The 24,116-nt window shown below is 35.3% G+C and overlaps 1 protein-coding gene across 3 annotated transcripts in view; it reads left to right on the top strand.

The window, feature by feature from the left end:
- The window catches only part of nf2a (NF2, moesin-ezrin-radixin like (MERLIN) tumor suppressor a), a 48,481-nt gene that overhangs the window by 4,935 nt on the left and 19,430 nt on the right, over positions 1-24,116 (top strand). The window contains exons 3-7 of one of the 3 annotated variants that reach the window (XM_067406062.1): positions 3,009-3,134; positions 3,488-3,610; positions 14,967-15,050; positions 19,935-20,003; positions 21,711-21,793. In XM_067406062.1, coding sequence (XP_067262163.1) covers positions 3,009-3,134; positions 3,488-3,610; positions 14,967-15,050; positions 19,935-20,003; positions 21,711-21,793 — 485 coding nt within the window. The other 2 variants (XM_067406064.1, XM_067406063.1) reach the window with 2 other exon arrangements.

Raw genomic sequence — 24,116 nt, 5'->3', positions numbered from 1 at the left:
GTATAGTTAGAATTAAGGGAGCAAGATGTAGCTGTTCATATTAATCTAGATACATATTACTGGTTCAAGCTCTTTCAGCATCTGTGGCATACTGTCGATTACCAAAAAACTACTTCTGAAGGGGTTAAAAGCAGAAATGTGCAGTTTTGAGTTTGTTTTATATTATTTTGAACAAAAATATGTTATTGGAGGTGTGAAATTGTCTAAATCCTTTTAGCTGTGGGAATACTGTTTTATGCAGATTACAGATGTCATTTGTGTGAGTGAAATTTTCTCCATGTAAACAATTTTGTAGTATTTTTTGATGTTTTTCTGACAGCTTCTGGGTTTACTAAATCATGACAGAAGTTAAAAATTGGATTTACACGGACACGGTTAGCAGTTCTGTCATATTAATATTAAGTTAACATGTATAAGGTTTAAGCCTTGGTATGCTTTCAAAACTGTGTGTTAAAGCATTTAGTACAGTTCCTTGCTCCATAGACTTACAGACTTATCCATAGACTTATCATAAATGCATTTAAAAAAATAGAACCAGTACAATGCACTATACCTTTCACAGATTGAGACCAACATTAAATGCTGGTCTCAAAAACATTAAGGACATTCAAGACTCTCACAGAAATTTTGAGATTTCTCATCACTGCAGAACACGAGATTGTCCATTAAACATTTTTTGCTGGACTAATACTTCTACCCCTCTGAGAAACTTGTTTTATATTGTATATATACTTTTGAAAAGGGTTTTAACCAAGTAAATCCAAATGTAGTTTTAAGGGTTTTTTTTATAGAAAAAAATTACTCTTAAACATCTTATTTGGTTTTATTTTTGAATAACCAAACCTGGCTATCGCCATGAACTTAGCCATAGAATCTGGAATGGTGTTAAAAAGAAAAGGAAAAAAAGATAGGGGTAAATTGAAAATATTTTATGTGATAATCAGCATGCAGTAGCATGCAAAAATGCAGAGCTTAAGTAGTAATATTTAACCCAGAATTTTCCTTTTTAAAGGTCAAAAGAGCATAAATAACATGACATTTGGACCATTGCATCTGATTTCAGCATAATTAAGATACTGTTTTTGGTGTCTTTGTATTTCACAAACAACACCACTTGGTGGCAGCATGGATTTATAGAAACAAAATCCCATTTCTCTTTCGTTCATTCACTCTGTTCACAGACATTGAGATTTTATTGCCCATCATTGATAGCTGATAATAGCTCAGCACTGAAGTCATCTACAGGGTTTGCTAAACCACAATTCATGATTTGTCCAGAACCTTTGGGTATATAGTAACAGATATTATTTCACAGTGGCAGAAAATGGTCCCCATACAGTTATGAATAACATAGCCAAGATCCTGAAACTAGAGGAAAAACCATAAAGTCAGTTTTATTTATATTTTAGCTCCCAAATGTTTTCTTAGCATGCTATTAAAGTGAAAATGAAGTGTTAGAATGTAAAATGTCACCTTAAATAATGCATTTCGTATATATATTTTTTTGTGCTTTAAGCATTGACTGATGCAAATGATAAGAAGTACAGTACATATTTTCTATTCAAAATCCTTCATCTGCATTTTTATTTGTGCTGTAGGCTAATATTTAGTTTAAGCCATCTCTGTGTGCTACCAGTATTGTGCACACTATTGACCTCATCTAATCTTGAGCCGTGTAACAAGAAAGACAGTCCTGGTGTAGTTCAGTCAATATAATCTGATTTGAGGTAATAGCCTGGGGCTCAATATTGGATAAAGACAGAATTTGACTTTGAGGTTACTGCTTTTGTTCTTTTTTTTCTTTCTTGTGCTTTTACACTGTCAAGTTTTCAGTAAATTTTTACAACAGTACAACTTCTCTGCTGAATATTTAGGACAGTGAGAGAACACCCTTCTACACAGGCGCACCTCATTTCTCCGTGAACGTTTGCACCAGCTGACGGCCGTCCTTGAAGGCAGCCCGTCAGCTTCCTAGAGGAGAAGCATCAACATATTTAATTGCTTGGACTCTGGATGGCAGCATATTGTCATATGTTCTCATACATAAACATTAGGCAAGATGAAACCGCAGCTTGAAAAGCACCTGTCCCTGTTATGCTAATACAGTTTGCAGTGTTGATGATGTTTGCAAGACTCTGTGGAAGTTGTCAGTACTTATAACAGCAAGTTTCTGTCCTCTGTCATAAACTTTAATCATTCAAGGTGGCAGAAGTGGCAAGTATATTGTAACATCTAGCTCAGCTGGGTCCAGGTATACTTGAATCCTACTAATGACAAGGCTAATTGAGCACAGATGCTTACACAAGGGAAATGCTTACACAAGGGAAATACTCTCACAAGATAAGTTTTTGAATTATTCTGCTAATATACTCCTGAAGATTGCATTCTGATTTCTGAAGTTATTAAATGGATGGCTCTTTCCAATGTCAGCCCCTTTATTGATTTATTTGATGCTCCTTTTATTGATTCTGTTCAAGTATGCAGTATGCACAAAACAATTAAAGTCATTTTAATGAAAAATAAGCTGATATGCATCCTCTATTCACCTATTGAATATGGTAATATTTTCTGGCCTGCTGACAGTAGTCCTCCTGACAAAAGATGAACTGATATGTCCGAAAACGAGTGAATGCACTTGCTGACAGAGACTTTTGTAATGATGCTCAGACTCATTTCTCTGCCTTGTGTCCACATGGTCTGTGGAAATGAGGTTATTCAGGGAATGTCATTGTTCATTATACTGGTGCTGTTCAGATTTGTGGTCAGTCTGAATTCGATTAGTCTGTTGCAATCCTTAGAGAGTTCTTTTTCTTAGACTTGTTAAAACTTAAAATGTGGGGTTTTATTGTGTTCCGTTCATGTCTGTGTATATGTCACAGCTCAACTTCTTGTTTCAGCAGGGAATATGACAGAAATGGGTCTTTAAAGTAATTCAGCCTGTGGTTCAACATGCGCTTCTTTAAAGCTTCATGTTACTAACCCTTTTTTATATAATCTTGTTTGGGCAGCTGAAGTGGAAAGGAAAGGATCTGTTTGAACTTGTGTGCCGGACACTGGGACTCAGGGAGACATGGTTTTTTGGTCTGCGGTATGACGTCAAAGACACTGTGGCATGGCTGAAAATGGACAAGAAGGTAAAACACTCAGGTTAAACTTTCCTGCTCTTTCAAAATAGTTCCAGTCTGATAAATGCTATTTATGTATCATAGATAGTGATATTCTGATTGACTTAATTTAGGCTTTTAACTGTATTTTTTTTACAATTTTGACTAAATTGTACTTTGTAATGATATAAATTCCCCGACTACCGTTCAAAAGTTTGGGGTCAGTAAGATCCTAAAGTCTTTTACATTGTTACAAAATTATTTTCTGTTTCAAGTAAATGCTGTTCTTTTCAACTTTATGGTAGTGCCATGCTACTATTGTCAGTGTATATAAAGTATGCAATGCACAGCAGAACATTGATCATGTCTTATCTTTGTTATAGGTTTTGGATCATGATATGCCCAAAGAGGAGCCTATAGTGTTTCATTTCCTGGCCAAGTTTTACCCAGAGAACATAGAGGAAGAGCTTGTGCAAGATATAACACAACACCTCTTCTTCCTGCAGGTGAGTCATTGGCTCAGATGGGTTTAGCTGGACTACAGCTCAAATTAATTGGAATTTTTTGGCGTGTTGCCACTTTTAATGATAGAGAGAGGACAGGAAATGATGGAAAAAGAGGTGACTCAACTCACATGTGTGCTAACTGCTAGGCCACAGCTTCAGCAAATTTCCTTGAATTAACATTAATTCTTAAATCTGCTTTGTGGTATTTGATTTTCATAGCCGAAATCATGCTGTTTATGTTCTGGTATTTAACTCATAGCAACTTCAAGATATATGTCAGCTCAGCTGGCTTATCATGGCTTTCTTTCTGTTAGGATGTCAAAAAAATTGTCTGTTGTCAGTAACATAGATATATGAAGTAGAGCTCACACAGGAGTCACTTTAAAACCAGCTTTCACTTAGTCAGCTCAGCGAATTCATGTGACCAACATGAACATGAGTGAAATCTGCATGTGGAACATTTTCGCCCTTACACTCAACTCCCAGTCGTGCAGATTGTCGTGGATTTTGTACATGAATTTCCGAACAATAGTAAATGTGACCTCACCTTTTTTTAAACGTTTGTGTATATATAAAGCTTAATTTATACTTGCACCTGGCTCCACACTGCGAGCCTCCGCTGATGTGTGCACACCTCCCCAAACAGACAAGGCGTTTATACTTGACGTGCTCGCTGTTATACTATTCTTTTGAAACAATGGGGAGACTTGGAGTAATTGTCCTCTAAACTTCAGGAACCTGCAGTGAGATGTAAGGTACTCAAAACTTGTGCCTTTGGAGGACTCTGTCATCAGAATGGCAGGCATGCTGCAATATTTTATGTTGATGTAAAAGTCATTATTTAACATACAACATTTGTAATAAAACAATGCTTAAATCAAGGTTTGGTATTTACTCTTGTTATATAAAAGGTACCAAAATACTCATAGAACAATTCCTGTACCATATTATAGTCCTATTTAAGCTGTTTATGTCTGTCTGGGGTGCAAATATTTCCTTATGTATAAACTGATTAGGTTGTGGGTCAGTTACCCTTCACCAAACCCACACTACAAAAGAATCAAAGAATCATGTAAAACCCAGTAAACCTTGAGTTTATTGCTTGACATTACAACAAAATAAATGGATATGAGAACAGATATATAAAACTAATTAAACAAGTTTTCTAATTTCATTGAACATTTTAATTTAATTTCATGAATATTTATTAAACATAGACCTTTATTTTAATTAAAAAGGGTTATTTCTGTTGTTGTAGGCTCATGTAAATGTAACCAAATAAATTTGAACAAGCGTAAACATGGTGCCTTCAAAGACGCCAGCACAGATGTACCTGCTCAGCCAGAGTTGCCTCGAAGTTGCGCGTCTTCGGAAGCGAAACAGGGTCTCGCGCATTCAGTGCATAACTGCCCACACCGCAACAATGCCATTTTTGTCATGCCTACGTTCGTGCTCGTGCAGATGCGGCAAATATAATCCAGGCTTAAGTTTAAGCAGAAATTAGTCAGCTTAAGGAATATTAACATGAACTGTTTTGTAGAAGGGTCATAAAATGCTGTCTCAGTCTGATTGTTGTGCAGATTTGCATGCTTTTGCTGCGTTCACATATGCCTTCACAAACAATGATTGCAATTCAGTTGTCACTCCAAAAACTCGCAGTGTGTACGTCGTGAACCAGGGTTGTTATTGTTTTGAATTTTGAATGTAGTTTTTAAAAAAAATATTATTATTTTATTGTCTTTTAAATTTCAGTTTAGTTTATTTTTAGTAGTTAAATTTTGTTTTACTTTAATTTCTCATCACGGTCTATTGTTATTGCACTTAATATTTTCATGTTTAATATTAGTTGGTTTTTTTAAAAATTAATTTGTGGCCGTTTTTATTTGAAGTCAGTTTTGGAGTTAAGAAAATGTATTTTAGTTTAGTTTCAGCTTTTCCCAGAACGTTTTCATTTAGATTCTGTTTTTGTTTTCCTTAATGAAAATAAACAGTTTGGGATTGAACCTGCTACCTTTGAGTTGGCAGCCTAAAGGCTTAAGGCCTTTGCACACTGAGTCCGAAATTTTCGCATGTGTTTTTTCGTATTCGCAATCCTAAAAATTCGTCACGCACAGAGACCTTGCACACTGAGTCCAATGCGTTGCGAAAAAAATCGCGAAACAAATCGCAACACAATACAATCTTCAAGCAGTGAGCACGATTAGTTGTCTCCTCTTTTCTTAAAAAGAGAAAAAGAGGAAATATTGGCTCTATCCAATCCCGAGATTGCATAGAGAGAAAGGAGATTCACCTCATCAAGGAGCTGCGGGACTATCCGAGCGTTTCAAACGCTCTGTTTGATGCTTTACTACTGGCACAATATGTCTTAATATTCGGTCTCTTTGTATTCCTCACATTGTTTGTCATTCAGTGCTGCTGTTTTGTGCTGTAGACGACGTGGATCAACTTGTCAGATGGCATTCTGGATTTTTGCATTCGCGTACGGTGGCTCTGAATTGTCAAAACGTCTCTCAAAATGCGTGCCACGGATGCGAAAAACGCAGAAAATCAAACTTTTTTTTTTTGACGGACGAAAGTTTCGGAGGCAGTGTGCAAACGCGATTGACATAACGTGAGGTCGAATTTATTTTTTAACATGCGAAAGTTTCGCATGTGAATTTCGGACTCGGTGTGCAATGACCTTTATTCATTTCACACCAAGAACGATAACTATTACGATAACTATATTAGCGTTCAAACCAGTGGACGATATTGTTCTGTCATTCTAAGTGCGCTGCAGTTTTGTCCATCTGTCACTTTAAATGCTTGAGCTCGTTAAAGCAGGATGGATTCTGATTGACTGTCAATGTTTTTATCATTCATCACTGTAACCCCTCCTGTTCGAAACGCCAGCTCTAAGCGGGACTCGAACCCGGGTCTGCTGGTATGGGAGTCGGGTTCTCTAACAAGGAGGCTAAAGACTGCAGTCAGTAACATCTGTTACATTAGCTGAAAAAAAAAAAAAAATTCTTTATTGTTATTGTTATAGTTATGGTGTGGACTCTGCTATTCTTTTATATTTAGAATGATTTTAAAACTATATCTTTATCATTATAGTTATCGTCCTCTGTGTGAACAGGCCTTAACTCCTAACCCCTAGGTTACCATCATGCTCCAAATGCAAAAGCAGAAAATTGATTTATTGGTAATTTGATTTCTGCATAGTGTTGTGCATAATTAATCTAATTGGACTGTAAGTATTGTTTGTACACAACAGCAGGTAATGATGTGTCATTGACCCAAACTCAAAAGCCATTTCATTTCAATAGGCTTGGCAGCAGAATTGAGCTCCTTTATTTGGTTTCTCGGTGCAGTTCTCTGTGAGAGAGGTTTGTGGGCTGCTGTCTGCGGGTTCAGTGCGCTCTTTCATTGTTTGGTGTGATTGTGTTCAGCCATGTGGAATCGGTGTGCTCCACATCAGGGCTCCTGTCTCTGATTCTATAAGCCCAGGGGAACACCTCCCACCGTAATACGGCTTCCTGCCAAGATTCGTTTTCAGCGATCAGAAACCATTAAGCAATAACACCTTGATTATGAGCACATTATCAATCATTTCATTGAGCAAGTTGGTTGCTCGGCATGGGAGGTAAATAAGCACCTGTTTTGCATGCATTAACTCTGTTCATTTTTCCAACAGTATTATGACCGCAATTGTGATCTGATGTTAAGTCGTGGCAATTTGCCCTTCAATTTACAGTGCTTGTATCAATCCAGTGGATTTAATGCATAGCAAAGGGCACAAGACTAAGATATGAACATTCTGAGAAAACGTAAGTAGCTTATCTTCAGCCGTAATGGGAGGTAGAGCTGCACTGCTTCAGGATGGCTATGCATTTTGAAAACGAATGTAATGAATTCTCAAGAGATGCTAATGAATTCTGGGTAGAGATTGAAGAACAGTGAGTCTGTTCTCTCTTAGCCTCTGCCCCTCCGCTCATATGTAGGCTGGGATAGAGCTGCGTGTTTGAATGTGCAGATCCTGTTTAAACCCGCTCGCCTGGATGGGCTCTTATCAGGAATGGCCACCCTTCCCAGACTGCTCTTAAAGTGCTGTCACATTTGTAAAGCAGATTGAAAAGACGACCATAATAGCTAGAACCTTTTTGACCAGTCACTGACACATTGCATGCTACTTTTTTGACTATTTTCAGACTGATAGTCAGGGGTAGGCATGTGACTGTATCAAATTTTCATGTTGCGATTAATTGATGAAGCTTTTATCACGGTATACGGTATTATCACGATATTAAAATAAGTTGCAAAACCATTTTTGTCATAGTTTAACAAGTTTAAGAACTCTTTTTGTAATAATAAAACAAAAAAAAACTGACTGAAAAACAGATTAAAATGCAAAAGAATTAGGCTATAAAACACAACAGATAACACTTTACTCTATTTAATGCATTAACTAAGATAGAGCAATAGCTACATTTGTTACAGAAAGTGTTATTTTTTGTTAATGTTAGTTTAGAAACACAACTGATCATTGTTAGTTTTATCTCAGGTCCATTAAATAAGTTATTTTGAGTAATGTTATTAAATAGTAACTAAGAAATTAACATTAATTAATAATAATTAATACTTTATAAGTATTTTATTGTCAGTTTAGTGATAATGAATTAACATGTTAACTAATGAAGCTGTATGTTTTCAAAGTTTTACTGAACAATAACAAATAATCAGAACATTTCTAATCATTAGGGCATGTTGTAGTCCAGATTAAAATATAAAAATGTTTAGGTTTGAAAATAAATATCCTTTTAAGTCTTTAAGTATTCAGTATTTGGTGCTGTGATGAACAACACTGAGATTACAAAAAAAATGAATGGCTGTTTGAAGCATTTTAAAAACTTCACTAGCGCAGTTACTTTGTTTGCACGGTTTCCGTGGTAACCGCTGCACGCTGCTGTTCCATCAGCGCCCTCTGCTGTCAGAGTGAACGCGCACTTTCATTCAGCTCGTCTCCTTCACTGGTTCCGCCATGTGCTTCTCGTGCACGTTGGGATTGTTTACCTCTGAGCGGGTGTCCTTTTGACGGAGCATACAGCGGTGTTGTGCATTTTATACGATTGATGGGTAAAGTATTCTTAACTGCCTTATAAAAAAATTAATAATTGGTAATAAATTATTTACGGTATTCTGAAGTGCCGACGATTACAATATTGTGCATATTCATTATCGCGATTTATCGCATTACCGAATATCGGTATTCGGTAATATCAGGGGATGGATAAAAGAGCATGCATGATGATTTTTTTTTTTTTTTTTTTTTTTTTTATTATACAGTGGTGGTCAGAATTATTGGCACCCTTGGTAAATATGATCAAAGATGACTGTAAAAATAAATCTGCATTGTTTATCCTTTTGATCTTTAATTCATACAATTAGCAAAAATCTAACCTTTCATTGAAAGAAAAGAATTGAAAGTGGGGGGAAAATCACATGAAATAAATGTTTTTCTCCAAAACACGTTGGCCACAATTATTGGCACCCCTAGAATTTTTTATGAATAAAATATCTCTGAAGTATATTCTCATTCATATTTACATTTTTTGGCACACCATGGTGATCATGAACATGAAATTGTCCAGCCGAGACTTCCTGTTCCGCGGGAGTGTAAACATGAGGAAACACACAGGCCAAATTCCCCTAATTATTCATCACAATGAGAAAAACCAAAGAATATAGTTCTGATGTGCAGCAAAAGATTGTTGAGCTTCACAAAACAGAAAGTGGCTGTAAGAAAATAGTTAAAGCATTGAAAATGACCATTTCCATTTGACCATCAGGACAATAATTAATAATCAAACAGCACCTACATCCCCATAAATTGTTTGGGAGGGTTTCAAGAAAAATCCTCCTCAAACAACAAACTCCAGCATATTCAGTTATCAGACATGAATGGAACTTCAAATGGGACTGGCTTCTATGGTCAGAGGAAACTAAAAAAAGAGCTTTTTGGCAGCAAACCCACCAGATGGGTTTGGTGCACACATGGATAAAACGTACCCCATGCCCACGGTTAAATATACTGCTGGATCTTTTAATGTTGTGGGCCTATTTTACTGCTGGAGGTCCTGGAAATCTTGTTCAGATACATAGATTCTACCAAATATCAACAGATAAAAAAAAATCAAAACCTGACCGCTAGACTGCTAGAAATCCTAAAATGAGCCATGATTGGATCTTCCATCAGGACAATGATCCAAAACAAACATCAAAACCAACACAAAATTGTAAGCACAAAATGAAGCTTCTGCCTTGACCATCCCAGTCCCCTGACCTGAACCCTAAAGAAAATGAGTGGAGTGAACTGAAGAGAAGAAGCACCAACATGGAGCTGGAATCTGAAGGATCTGGAGAGATTCTGTATGGAGGAATTGTCTCTGATCTCTTGTCAGGTGTTCTCCAAACTCATCAGGCATTATAGAAGAAGACTCAGAGCTGTTATCTTGGCAATAGGAGGTTGCAAAAAGTATTGAATAAAAGGGTGCCAATGATTGTGGCCAATGTGTTTTGGAGAAAAACATTTATTTCATAATGTGTTTTTTTTTTTTTTTCTCCCCACTTTCAATTCTTTTCCTTCAATGAAAGGTTAGAAAGCTAATTTTATGAATTAAAGATCAAAGGATAAACAATGCAGATTTAATTTTTACAGTCATCTTTGATCATATTTATTACCAAGGGTGCCAATAATTCTGACCACCACTGTATATAAATACTTGAAAGCAAGTCTTAAATGGATAGTTCGCCTGGAAATATTTACTCATGTTGTTCCACACCCATATGACATTCTTACATCCACAAAAAAATAATTTTTGAAGAAAATCCTAGCTACTCTTTTCAATACAACAAAAGTGAATGAGGACTGGGGCTCTCAAACTACAAAATTACAAGAGTATATTATACTGTATTATAGAATATTATGAATTATAGAATATTAATAAAATCTAAAAGTTTTTTTTAAGGAATCAATCAATCAATCAATCAATCAATCAATCAATCAATCAATCAATCAATCAATCAATCAATCAATCAATCAATCAATCAATCAATCAATCAATCAATCAATCAATCAATCAATCAATCAATCAATCAATCAATCAATCAATCAAGTAGTGCTTTCCTATGTACTACTGTACACCCAAAGCTCTTTACAATCATATCAGGGGTCTCTCCACATCCACCACCAGTGTGCAGCATCCACTTGGACGATGCGACGGCAGCCACAGTACAACGGCACCAGTGCACTCACCACACACCAGCTGTAGGTGGAGAGGAGAGAGAGTGTGAAAGAGCCAGTTCAATGGATGGGGATTATTAGGAGGCCATGATTGGTATGGGCCTATGGAGGGAATTTGGCCAGGACACCGGGGTTACACCCCTACTCTTTACGAGAAGTGCCATGGGATTTTTAATGACCACAGAGAGTCAGGACCTTGGTTTAACGTCTCATCCGAAGGACGGTGCTTGTTATAGTACAGTGTCCCCGTCACTATACTGGGGCATTAGGACCCACACAGACCACAGGGTGAGCACCCCCTGCTGGCCTCACTAACACCTCTTCCAGCAGCTGCCTGGTTTTCCCAGGAGGTCTCCCATCCAGGTACTACTACTAACCAGGCTCAGCCCTGCTTAGCTTCAGTGGGAAACCAGTCTTGGGCTACAGGGTGATATGGCTGCTGGCTGCTTGTTTTTGAAAGTCTCTTATGTTCACCAAATCTGGATTCATTTGATCAAAAATGCATTTTTATTTACAATTAAAATAACTTATTTTAATATATTTTGAAATGAATATTCATCATCATTATACCAGTCTTCAGTGTCATCCTTCAAAAATCATTGTAATATGCTGATTTGATACTCTTATTATCAATGTTGAAAACAATTGTACTACTACTACTACAAAAAAAAAGTTTTCCAAGATTTTTTTAGAGGAATAGAAGGTTCGAAAGAACAGCATTTATTTGAATTTGAAATATGTTTGTAACATTATAAATGGCTTTACTGTCACTTTTTTTTCTTTTTAAGCAAGGATGAATTCAATTGGTCAAAGTATTCATTTTTTCAAAAAATATTTTGAACCCAATCTTTTAATCAGTGTGTTTAAGCAGCAAGTAATTAGTAGTGAATAATAATGACAGTTATGACTTCATAAGACTTAACAAAGTGTCACTGTTATGTTACTTCTGTTATGGATATTTTTGCATACTTTCCAGCCACAAAACAGCAACTAGGATATGATTGTAATGATCGTCATGCAGGTTTAAATTATGTAAATAATGACAGTTTTCATTCGAGCAAACTGTTCATTTATAGATGGGCATTTGGTTGTTTTATTATTGCTTTTTAATGAGTTTGACCTTGTGCTAATTGTGGCCCTGTTGTTAAACTTAGTTTTTTGGCTTCCGTTTTCTGGTTATGATTAAATGAGATCCTTTTTCATTTTGCCAAGCAGCTAATGGTCGGCACAGTGACCAGCCATCTCCCATGTGGTTGTGCTTTTAGCAACAGCTCATTTGGCAAGGCTGCAGTAATTTACTTGGAAATTTGGCACTGGTTCATTGCTGAAAATTAAATACTAATGTTTTGGTGTGAACCACATTTATGCATTTATAAACTGTGCACATAAATGACCTTTTGTTCTGTTACCCACTTCTTTTGTTCATAAAGGTCAGCGGTCTATTCCTCAATCCTTTATTAATTTTCTCTTTTGATGAAGCATGAAGTCAGGAATTAATTTAATTCTTTAATTCATTCATTACTTAATCAATTAGACGTTAGGCAGGCAGCACTGCATTTAAAAATTATTTTTTCTTTTCCACAGGTTTCTGGGATTAGTTCAGCATGTACTTTTTAATATTATATTTTATATATTTTATTTTTGTTTCTCATTTTACAAAATATTTATTTAAAAATGTATTTATTTTAATGTTTCAGTATTTTATTGTATTTTAAAAATTCAACACTCAGAGCAAGTCTGATGTAGAAAATCTAAACCTACTGAAATCTTGAACTTTATTATTTTTTGACTGGCAACTCTGCAGTCTGTCAGGAAATACCATTCTTGCTTCATTGATTCATTCAGTCTAGATTATGGATACTAAAAGTATGCACACTGTCCTATGTACAGTCGCTTGTTTTCTCCTGACAGCCCCACTTGGAATTCATTTCAGCAGCCTTGCGGCAGTGAGTGTGTAACCTGTGAGCCATCTGCTGCTTCTAGAGTTCTTAAAACTGACCCTGAAATATTCTTCCTTTGCTTTGTATTTGCAGCCTTAAATTACGTCTGGGCTTTGCAGTCCATAGAGCCGGAAGGAGACAACCTCTGCCGGCTTACTAATGGATACTCGTGACTAGGATAGATAAAAAACTTTTGTATGTTCAGTGTATTCAGAAAGTACTTGCCAAAATATCTAGTTCTCTATAAAGCATTAAAGGTCTATAGACTTTGAATATGGAAGTTTAACTATTTGGGGGTCTTCTGACATTGTGGTTTGGTCACAGTTTGTAGTTACTTTAAGTAGTAAGGCATATAAACAAACCACTTGGTCTCATGTTGTTTCTGTTTTCATGTAATAGTTAGCATCTAGCTAAATTATTTACCTTTAACGTTTGTTAGTATTATTTTAAATTTAAAATAAATTTTATATTTAGATGCATACTTTGAAAATCCACCACTATCCTTTGCTGTATTCAGCGTACAACTTGCAAACTTCATTTTGTGTTTTTAGTTTAAGAAAAAAAAGTTTATTCAGTAAGGATGTATTAAATTGTTCAAAGTGACAGTAAAGATATTTATAATGCTACAGAAGAATTCTATTGTAAATAAATACTGCACTTTTGAACTTTCTATTCATCAAAGAATCCTGAAAAAAAAACAACTTTTATAATAAATGTTTCTCGAGTACCAAATTAGCATATTAAAATGATTTCCGAAGGATCATGTGACACTGAAGACTGGAGTAATGATGCTAAAAAATCAGCTTTGCATAATAAGAATACATTAAAAGAGTTATTTTTAATTTGACATATTTCACAATATTACTGTTTCCTTTTTTTTTTTTTTTTATCAAATAAACACAATTTTGGTGAGTGTAGACTTCTTTAAAATCATTGAAGGGGTCATGAACTGCATTATTTTATTATTTTATGATGTTTCCTGTGGTGCACTTATAATGTTATGATTTTTACATCAAAAATTGTCATAATTTAGAAATAAAAGGCAATTTTCCTACCCTGAGTTTAGCCCTCTAATTTGAACTCTGTTTTAGGGGCATGTCTGCTGTAAGACTTCAGTGTAAACGCCCACTGCTGTGATTGGCTAACATCTTTGCATGTGTAAATAGCTTAGCATTACATGTATAACATGTGGAATTCTCTCAAACCTTTAGCATGTTTTTACTATTACAGTTCTCAAGGTTTACTAATCATGAAAATTGATTATAGCATCATATTTAGATTGTGGCATGAAAGGTTGCAGTGATGAGCATATAGCTGATAACAGACATCTCGTCATTGTAACTCAATTTCTGCTCATTAACGAATGCTTTCATCATAACTAACAGTGCAAACACAATGTAAATAAGAGATTTGTTGATTTTAAGGGTAGTTTTGGCGAGAGTCCGACAGTTCCATTGATTGTTAAGGGAGCGTTTCTATAATTTAATCACAGTTTAAATAACAGATTATTTTCATCCTACTAAGAGAAACAATGTGAAGTTGACCGTTTAGTCACTGGTTTGATTTACTGACAATAAATGATTTTGAGACAAAAACATCTGACTGTAGGCGTACATGAATCATTGCATATCAGAAATCACTGTTCACTGGTGATTTTGGTACACAAAATCCATACATATCAAATGATCTGTGACAAAACAATACACAGTACAAACATTTTTACTCACATAAGTGTGTTGGGCCATTCGTGTCGGATCCAATATAGAAGTCACAGCATTGTTTTTTTTTATTTCAGGCTCTCTGCAAATCCATTGCAGCTACTGTGTTTTTCCACAACCTGACACCACACATTTTGCACTCTTCAAAGGCTTGTTTATTGCTGAGTGTCTTGATCCAGTGTTAGCGTCCCGTCTGTTATTTACCTACTACTACTTGTCGAGCTTGAATCAGTGGGCGGGGCTACTGAACTTTAGGGTTCGTGATGTCACCAACATGTGATGTCGCCTTTAGCAAGATCCTTAACGCTAAGTTGCTCCAGGGCATGTCCCTTTAATTTATCATGATGGCATTACATGAAATTTTAGGTATCAAATTCTATAATTTTTTTCTCTCTCCTCTGTTCTGAAATCCACAGGTTAAGAAGAATATTTTAGAGGAGGAGATATACTGTCCTCCTGAGGCTTCGGTGCTGTTAGCCTCTTACGCCGTCCACGCTAAGGTCAGTGCTCTTTCTAACGCTTTTTTTTTTTTTTTTTTAACTTTCTTTCTTTGATAGACATGCAGAAAGGTGTCAGAGCTAAACCGTAACCTCCTGTGGACGTCCCTTCAAGGTCGGCATCTATCCCATTACACTCTTCCCACAGAAAGAAGTGCATTTTATTAAGCAGGTGTCAGTTTGATTGACAGCTCACGGGCAACAAGAACATGCGATTTATCTGAAAGCCTTGGCTAACTGCACACAGCTCACCTTGTGCCAATTTAGAAAGCACACTCTGTTTCTCTCTGACTCATGTCAGACACACAGGAACGTTAGATGGCTCTAAAAACTGGATGGGGATCAGCTAAAGCTTTTGTTTGCCTTGTTAAAGCAATTTGTAAGCTTCACATGGTAAGACAGTTTGTTTAGCTGGTTTATGAGCCTTGTGCTGGTTTGCTTAAGCCTTTTGATGGTTTTCAAGGCTTTTCACAGTGTTTTTTCTTTGCGTCATTATGTCACGTCTGTTTACATAAAGAACGAGTTTCCCAGCTAGTAGCGATATCGCATGTGAGGTGGATCATTTATAGCCTTTTTTCACAGCAGCTGCAATAATTAAACTTATCATTTTGATGGCAGATTGTATGGTATGACTAAATAACATTCGAGATTGGACTGTAAATTGAAATCTACAAGTAACGCTAATACACACTAAATACAGAGTCAACCACTGTTGTTGTTAACATTAACAATTTGATAAAGTATAACAATAATAATTTGCAATAATAATCATTAATAATGATTTTTTTTTCCTCAGTCAGAACAATAGTGGCAGACATGTTACATACTTGTTCAGATGACATTTTCCATTGAAAATTTTTATTTTGGTCATACTTCCAAGACCACAAACTGTGATTCTGAAGTACAGTATCCCCACCGATGTTGTGATTGACAGCAAACATTAGATTCATCCGCACTGAGGAGCCGTGCCGAGGCACATCCCACGTAAAATTGATAATTCCACATATAACTGCAATTGCAGGTTTCAAACAGAGATGGCAACAAAGAGGCAAAACTTACAGACTGCTGCTTTAAAGTTATTTCATGTGTTTTATTTTTGTTTTGCCATATACACTTCACCAGAGTTTAACTCGGAATCAAAAAAATTACTGAATCTATTTTAGCATTTAATAATAATAATAATAATACTAGTAATAATAATAATAATAATAATAAAGAAATTAATACTTTTATTCAGCAAGGATGCATTAATTTGATCAAAAGTGACAGTAAAGAAATTTATAATGTTACAAAAAGGATTCTTTGAATTGAAACACGACAAAAAAAAAAAAAACTAAGCGGCAAACTGTTTTCAATGTTGACAATAATAATTCATAATAATAATTTCCAAATGATCATGTGACACTGAAGATGGGAGTAATGATGCTGAAAATTCAGCTTTGTATCACAGGAATAAATTACATTTTAAGATATATTAAAATAGAAAACTGGTATTTAAAATTAGAATAATATTTCACAATATTACGTTATTTGATCAGTATGCAGCCTTGATGAACAATATGAAACATTTCAGAAACATTAAAAATCTTTTGAACAGTAGTCTGTTTAATTTGGATTTATGTATTTGTTTTAATGGATTGTCTAAAAATAGTTACTACCACCTTTTATTAAACATTTTTTCATTGAATTATGCAAAAATTAAATATTGCAAAATTTTACAGTTATCATTACATACAATTACTTGTACTGTAATTTTAGATTGTTAAAGGTACAATATGTAATAATTTTGTCCGCTAGAGGCCGCTAGAGGCCTATTCAAAACAAAAGCGTAGCTTGATGATGCGCGGATTCTTGGGACATGTGGTCTCCACCTCAACGGACGGTGCAAAAGAATAGGGATAGGACTCGGGAAGAAATCATGTTCATGGATGCGATTCTTAACGTTACTATAGTATGAAGCAGAGCAGGGCGAGTGTTGTGGGAGCTGAACGAGGCCGCTGGAGAGATTTCGCAACACGCCTCACAAGCAGCAGGACTTTTATTATGACACAGTCATGAGTATGAAGTAATGCAGCTCTGTTTATTGTTTTAGATACATTAGAGTGTGTTGAAAATTATTTTATAACGTTACTGTGCATTCGCTCGGCGGCTGCTGTGAGACCCTGTTACACACTGCAGTAAGATAGATCGATCATATTAAATACTGGATGGCTTGTGTTGATAAATGGCATGTAATTCATTTTAAAACATATTGTATGATGGAGGAAATGCTGTATTACTGTTATTAAAAATAAAGCTGCATCTGATTATGCTTATGTTAGCTACTTGACAAAATAGTGTTTTTCTCTGAGGCATGGTAAAGCATGGTACTCGCAAAAAAATAAAGAAAATTAGATTTAAACAATAAGACTAAACGTGTTGAGCTTAATAACAACAATTAGTTTTCTGTTTATAATTATATCAAAACAGTTGTTCCCTTGTCTGTTAAAATGTGCAATATATTAAAGCATCTTTGGTGTTTCCATGGTTTCTACAAAATAAAACTGGAAACCGAGGGTAACAAGATTATGACGCAATTGACAGGTGACTCCTCACATGTCCTGGAGCCTTGGCTAAAATTGCAATTTTCTCACGATTTACAAATAGTTGGAAACATTTGGGATATTACAAGTACTCAAGTGAACAAAATATATAACACTGGCCTAGTGGTTTTTAGATATTTTACTGCAAAAATATTACATATTGCACCTTTAATTCTGCTAACTGCTGCATTATTATTATGATTATTATTATGATGTGCAGTCACAGATATGCATTCATTGACCTTGAATGTGGCTCAGCCAATCAGATCTGTTTTACAAATCTATGAAGCTGCATGACAGATTTCTTTCTCTGTTTTAAACCACCAGGTGCAGGTTTGGAGATATTCAAAGAGACAGGAAGTTAAAGAAAGCGAGAGCAGAAAGAGGAGGTGTAAAGAGAGTAAGAATCATAAACGAGGCATAGGCAGAAAAATCAAGTAAGAAATAAAAAAAGTGGAAGAGAAGATCGAGCAGAGGGGGAGAGGCTGAGATGGCAGCAGTTTCTCCCTTACTGAGAAAGCTTGTTCTTAATGCAGGAGTGAAGCTTTAGACAGCAATCATTCACACAGACTCTTTCAAATGAGGATGCTTTCACATGCCAGTCTCAGCACAGCTGAGCAGCATGAATCTGTCCGTAGTGCTCAAAATGACAAGCCAGCGTAACACTGATGGAGTATTATTGTCTTGCCTTTTCTGATTCTGCAGATCTGCTTGTTCCTCAGTTCCTGCACAGCAGTCCACAATCTGTAATGTTGTCTTAGCTGTTTATTTTGGAAGATAATGACTTTTACATGCCTTGTCATACAGGACTATTCTGGGATATTTTTATGTATTGCATCTGTGCCATGGTGTTGATTACCAAAGTAAAATAACAGTAAATACAGTAAATAAATCTAAACACTTTCACACTATTTCAAAAGTATAACCATAACAGTTAATTTATATGTTTGCATAAGACCAGCCAAAAAAATTAAGTTTGTGAGGGTAACAGAAAGGAATATGGATATACACTATTGTTCCAAAAAGAGATGCACTGATATATCGGCCTATAATCAGTATCAGCCAATAAAAGTACATTTTCACACTATCGGCTGTTCCGATAAAAAGTTTAAAAACAGCCAATAGTCATGGCCGATATATCCTTGATATCAATCAAAACAGGGCAGGAAATTTGTGCTTTGTATAAAGAAAAAGCTAAGAAACCAGTTTGATGTTCAATGTTAATAGTAATTAAATGAATTAATAACATTCAGAAAGTTAAGAAATATTAATTTAATCTTCAGAATTTATCTAATGTCTGTTAATATTAATTTGAGCAATGTGTTTATATTTATAAATTGATACCAGCTACTCTGAAACAAGTTGATGAAATGGAAAGAATAAAATGTCTATTTGCGTTTCTTTCAAATTATAATAATTAAAAATTATGATGATTGATTATTAATTATCATTAATTTAAAAGAAGGTATAATAGGCACCTTTAGGTATAATAGTACAGTATAATAGAAGGTATAATAGAACCCTCAAACTATTGGCATCATTATCGGCAGATATCACTCTGAATAATCGGCTGTCGGTATCGGTGGAGAAATTTAGCATCAGTGCATCTCTAGTTCCAAAGTTTGGGGTCAGTAAGAACTTTTATTAAGCAAGGATGTATTAAATTGATAAAAAGTGATGGTAAAGATTTTTGCATTGTTACAAAATATTTATATTTCAAATAAATTCTATTCTTTTGAACATTCAATTCATCAAATAAAAAATTCTTTGCACAAAAATATTGAATATAATAAACAAATATAAATGCAATATAATAATATAAATTCTAATATTTTACAATAGTACTGTTTTTACTGTATTTTTGATCAAATAAATTCCTTGGTGAGCATTGAAGAAACAGTAATAATCTTAAATGGTAGTGTAATCAAGATTTAAAAAAAAAAAAAAGAAGAAAAAGAAGCTATTTCCTCTATTAGATATTTGTTTAAGACCACTAGTCACTGTACAAACAAACCACACAGTTATAACATCTGTGTAAAATGTGATTGTGCAATTATCTTTCTCTCTCAGCAGTACCTCTCTACTGATCTTACCCATAATGCCTCATTAAAAATTCACAGACGAATTTCATCTTATTTTGATTTGAAAGTGCTTTTATGTTTTAGGCAACTATGTAATACTCAATTCACTTTAAGTGAGAGCAGGTGGATATAATAGCTGTTTTTATGACACTGTGAGTTCTTGTTTTTCCTCTTCTCAATATTCATAATTGAGCTAATTTTGATTTGTCATCTTGTTTCTCCAGTACAGTGATTACGACCCTAATGTCCACAAGCCGGGCTTCCTGTCCCAAGAGGAGCTGCTACCAAAGAGAGTGAGTGTGATGTTGAGATGGGCGGCACACCATGCTAATTATGCTGATTATGTTCGCAGAGCTCGGTAACAAGCCTGTACAGCTTCAGCGGGCTTCCCGTAGGGCGTTAGATGTAGTGAAAGCTCTCGGCTGGAAGCATCCGCTCACATGTCAGTAAGTACTGAGAAAGAGCGTTTGTTTACTCCACTGGCATTCAAAACTGTCTAAAGGATTTAAATTGTCACACTTAATTAGAAAATGTCCTTCAGCTCTATTAGCCATTGTGTTTGGCTCTGTTAACTCTTTTTACATTAGTTTTAAGGGTTGGTTCACCCAAAAATGAGATTTCTGTCATTAATTACTCAGCCTCATGTTATTCCACACCCGAAAGACTTTCGTTCATCTTCAGAACACAAAACAGTATAGAGAAGAAATTGTTGAATAAAGTCATTATTTTTGTTTCATTTTAGCACACAAAAAGTATTCTTGTCACTTCATAACATTGAGGTTGAACCACTATAGTCATGTTGACTATTTTAACGAAGTCTTCACTATCTTTCTGGACCTTGAATGTGGTGCTTATGTTGCTTTCTATGGGGGATAAAAAAAAAAAATAAATAAAAAAAACTCTTGGATTTCATCAAAAATATCTTAATTTGTGTTCTGAAGATGAACAAAGATCTTATGGGTGTGGAACAACATGAAGGTGAGTAATTAATGACAATTAATGAAATTTCATTTTTGGGGCAACTAACCCTTTTAACTCTTGGTTTGGTTTATCAGCCTGAACATGATTTATTTTCCACTCTGTGTTATTTGGCACATAAATATGGTATATTTGTGAAATCAACATGTTTCCCACCATAAATACTAGTGGCAGCCTTTTACCACTGTAGCTAGAATGACTCAGGAGGAGAAAAACTTGTTTTCACAACCATTCCAGAACCTAACACCATACTATCTGCCCTAGAAACATTGCAAACGATGCAAAGGATGTGAGCTAATTTACAAAGGTAATTTCTGTGGAGACCAGCAGTTGAGAAATACTTTATAATTATATGCCAAAAATATGCAAAGCATACACTTCTGTTCAAAACTTTGGGTTGGTAAGATTTTTTTTTTTTAATGCTTTTGAAAAAAGTCTTTTGCTCACCAAGGTGGCATTTATTTGATCATAATTACAATAAAATCTGTAATATTGTGAAATATTATTACAATTTAAAATAAATTTTCTATTTTAATATACTTCAATGTCACATGATCCTTCAGAAATTGTTCTAATAGGATGATTTGCTGCTCAAGAAACATTTCTTACTATTATCAATGTTGATATCAAAAACAGTTGTGCTGCTTAATATTTTGTGGAACTCATGATAATTTGATGAATAGAATGTTCAAAAGAACAACATTTGAAATAAGAATCTTTTGTAACATTATAAATGTCTTTACTGTCACTTTTGATCAATTTAATGCATCCTTGCTGAATTTTCTTCCAAAAAACAAAAAATCTTACTTAGCCCAAACTTTTAAACAGTAGTGTATGCCATCAATACTTGTTCACTTCCCTGTTTTCAAGTGGAAAAGTGCTTACATTCCAACAAACAAAATGAATACTGATGTCAGAGTCTGATGCGCACCACGAGCTCTGTTGTGAAAATCCCATTATGAGAGAGTTAAAGTCTTTGTTCAAGTTGATGACGGATCTTTGTGTGTCTTTCTCTTGTGCAGGTTATCAATCTCTACCAGATGACTGCAGAGATGTGGGAGGAGAGAATCACAGTCTGCTACGCTGAGCACAGGGGCAGAACCAGGTATTGTACACACATTCTCAGTCTCACGCAGCTTGCCCATGGGTTGTTCATGGACCACCTGATGCATGTTGCACACAGCCTTTTAAAATTGCAGTCTTCGAACTGTTTTGGATGCATATCATTCAGACGGCTCTTTTTTGCAAACGGCCAGACTTTGGTAATAGCTAACAGTCTGGCTCTGCGGTACTATAAACACACAGAGGTGTAGCTTGACTCTTTGTGTTGTTGACTTTGGGAAGTCAAGACACTCACAAGATGAAAAACTGGCCTGCTTCTTTTTCCAGAACTGGGCATAGCCTTGCTCTGCAAAAAAAGCCCTAATTGGTCTACTGTGATGATGAAACCGACTTCCTGTGTTGCTTCAGAGCACATTTAGATGCATGTAGGGCACTTTCTTATTCCAAACTCCATGTGACAGCACTCTACATGTGTGCATTCTTAAAACACACTCACAAATACACAGTCTGCACTTCTCTTTTTATCTCTCTCATTCACACATTCACCCAGCTTAAAGGGTTAGTTCACCCCAAAATGAAAATTCTGTCATTAATTACTCACCGTCATGTCGTTCCTAACCCGTAAGACCTTCGTTCATCTTCAGAACACAAATTAAGATATTTTTGATGAAATTTGAGAGCTTTCTGTCCTCCAATAGACTGTAACACAATTACCACTTTCAAGGCCCAGAAAGGTAGTAAAGACATCGTTAAAATAGTCCATGTGACTATAGTGGTTCAACTTTGAATGTTATGAAGCGACAAGAACACTTTTGTGCAAACAAAAATAACGACTTTATTCAACCATTTCTTTTAAAAAATTGTACCTTCTACCTAGCAACACCCTGACAACCTCTTATAAAACCCTAGCATTGTGGCAGAGAATTCATCAGAATTTTCTTTAGGAAATGTACAAATCATTTTGGGCTATCATTTGATACATTTTAATTAAATGAATGACATGATATGTGAAGTAATTAATTGAATTAATTGTGCATGATTGTTGCTAAGAAAAGGCCCCAAATTAAGACAATTCAAATGCATTAACCTAGATTGTGGTAGATGGGTAAAACACTGAATAGACGTGGATTTAGAAGTCATTGTATTGTTTGTTTTATTTTTAATATTTTATTCATCAATTCTTTTTTTTAAAATGGGGGTCTAATGCTATTTCATGCATTCTGACTTATTGACACTGTTAAAGAGTTGCATTCTCATGCTAAAAATGGCCAAAGTTTCAAAACACGAGTTGGACATATGACGGAGTATTTCTGTGCCAAATACACTCCTTCCGGATTCGGATAAGTTTCTGAGAGTTTTTTCGGGTATGGCCCTGTATTACATTAGAAAGGGCGTAATTCCTTGTATGGGCACTTCTCTTAAGTAAAACTGCATCAGATGTCTGTGTTTTGTTTGCAATCGTGCATATAATGTAAACAACATGAACGTTTTTGTTCCCTTTTTATTTATAATGATATCGCAGCTTGCAGACGATCTCTACGCAAAAGCTGTGCGCGCTCGTGACTCTTTAGCTTTGCCCACGGCACGCCTCCAGGAGCTCTGCTTTTTTTGGAAAGAGTCGGTACAGTGTATCTGTCTTTAATAAATATGGTAAAACTAAAGTCTTTTCGGAGATATGAAGATGCATTGCTACTCTATAGGTGCTCAAGATTAACATGAGATTGGCAGAAACCGTGTATGTTATGTACACTTTAATCATTCTGTCCAAGGTAGTCTCAAGACGCCATTCACACAGCACATATGAATTATTTTGTAATTTTATTTAAATTTATTATACTATTTTTTTTTTTTTAATAGAATTTAATAATTTTAATTCTTTTGTTGTTGATCTATGCAGACTGATGTCTTGGGCTTTTTTTTTTTTTTTTTAAGATGGCACGTCTTAAAAACAAGTTTAAAAGTAGATCATTTTGAGACTCTTGCATTCAGCTGTCTGTTTTTGAACGCACAAACACATTCAATGCGAGCGGCTCCACACTCATTCTGTGCTGCCTGCTCTCGGTAAGTGGGGTTTGATGAGGCATGTTTCCTGCAGACTCGCAAGAACATGAAGGTGGTTCTAAAAATCTAGTTATTTTTAGTATGGTATTTTTAATTGGTGAGTTTATGGTGAGTGTATGTTTGTGTTTATTGCCATAATCAGTTACTGTAAGACATACTGCGTGACCTCTAGCTTATGCACTTGCAAGTTAGTTGAGTCTCATTAAAACCCTGCGGTGGAATAGATTTTTATTTTGTCTAATTTATTCTCTCTCCCTTTCTCCTTTTCTTTCTCTCTCCCTCCCACGTTTTTGTTTGTTATTGTG

This window comes from Chanodichthys erythropterus, chromosome 13, assembly GCF_024489055.1.
Source record: "Chanodichthys erythropterus isolate Z2021 chromosome 13, ASM2448905v1, whole genome shotgun sequence".
NCBI classification, from domain to species: domain Eukaryota; kingdom Metazoa; phylum Chordata; class Actinopteri; order Cypriniformes; family Xenocyprididae; genus Chanodichthys; species Chanodichthys erythropterus.
Note: the sequence above shows the minus strand (reverse complement) of the source record. Positions and strands in the feature narration are given on the sequence as shown.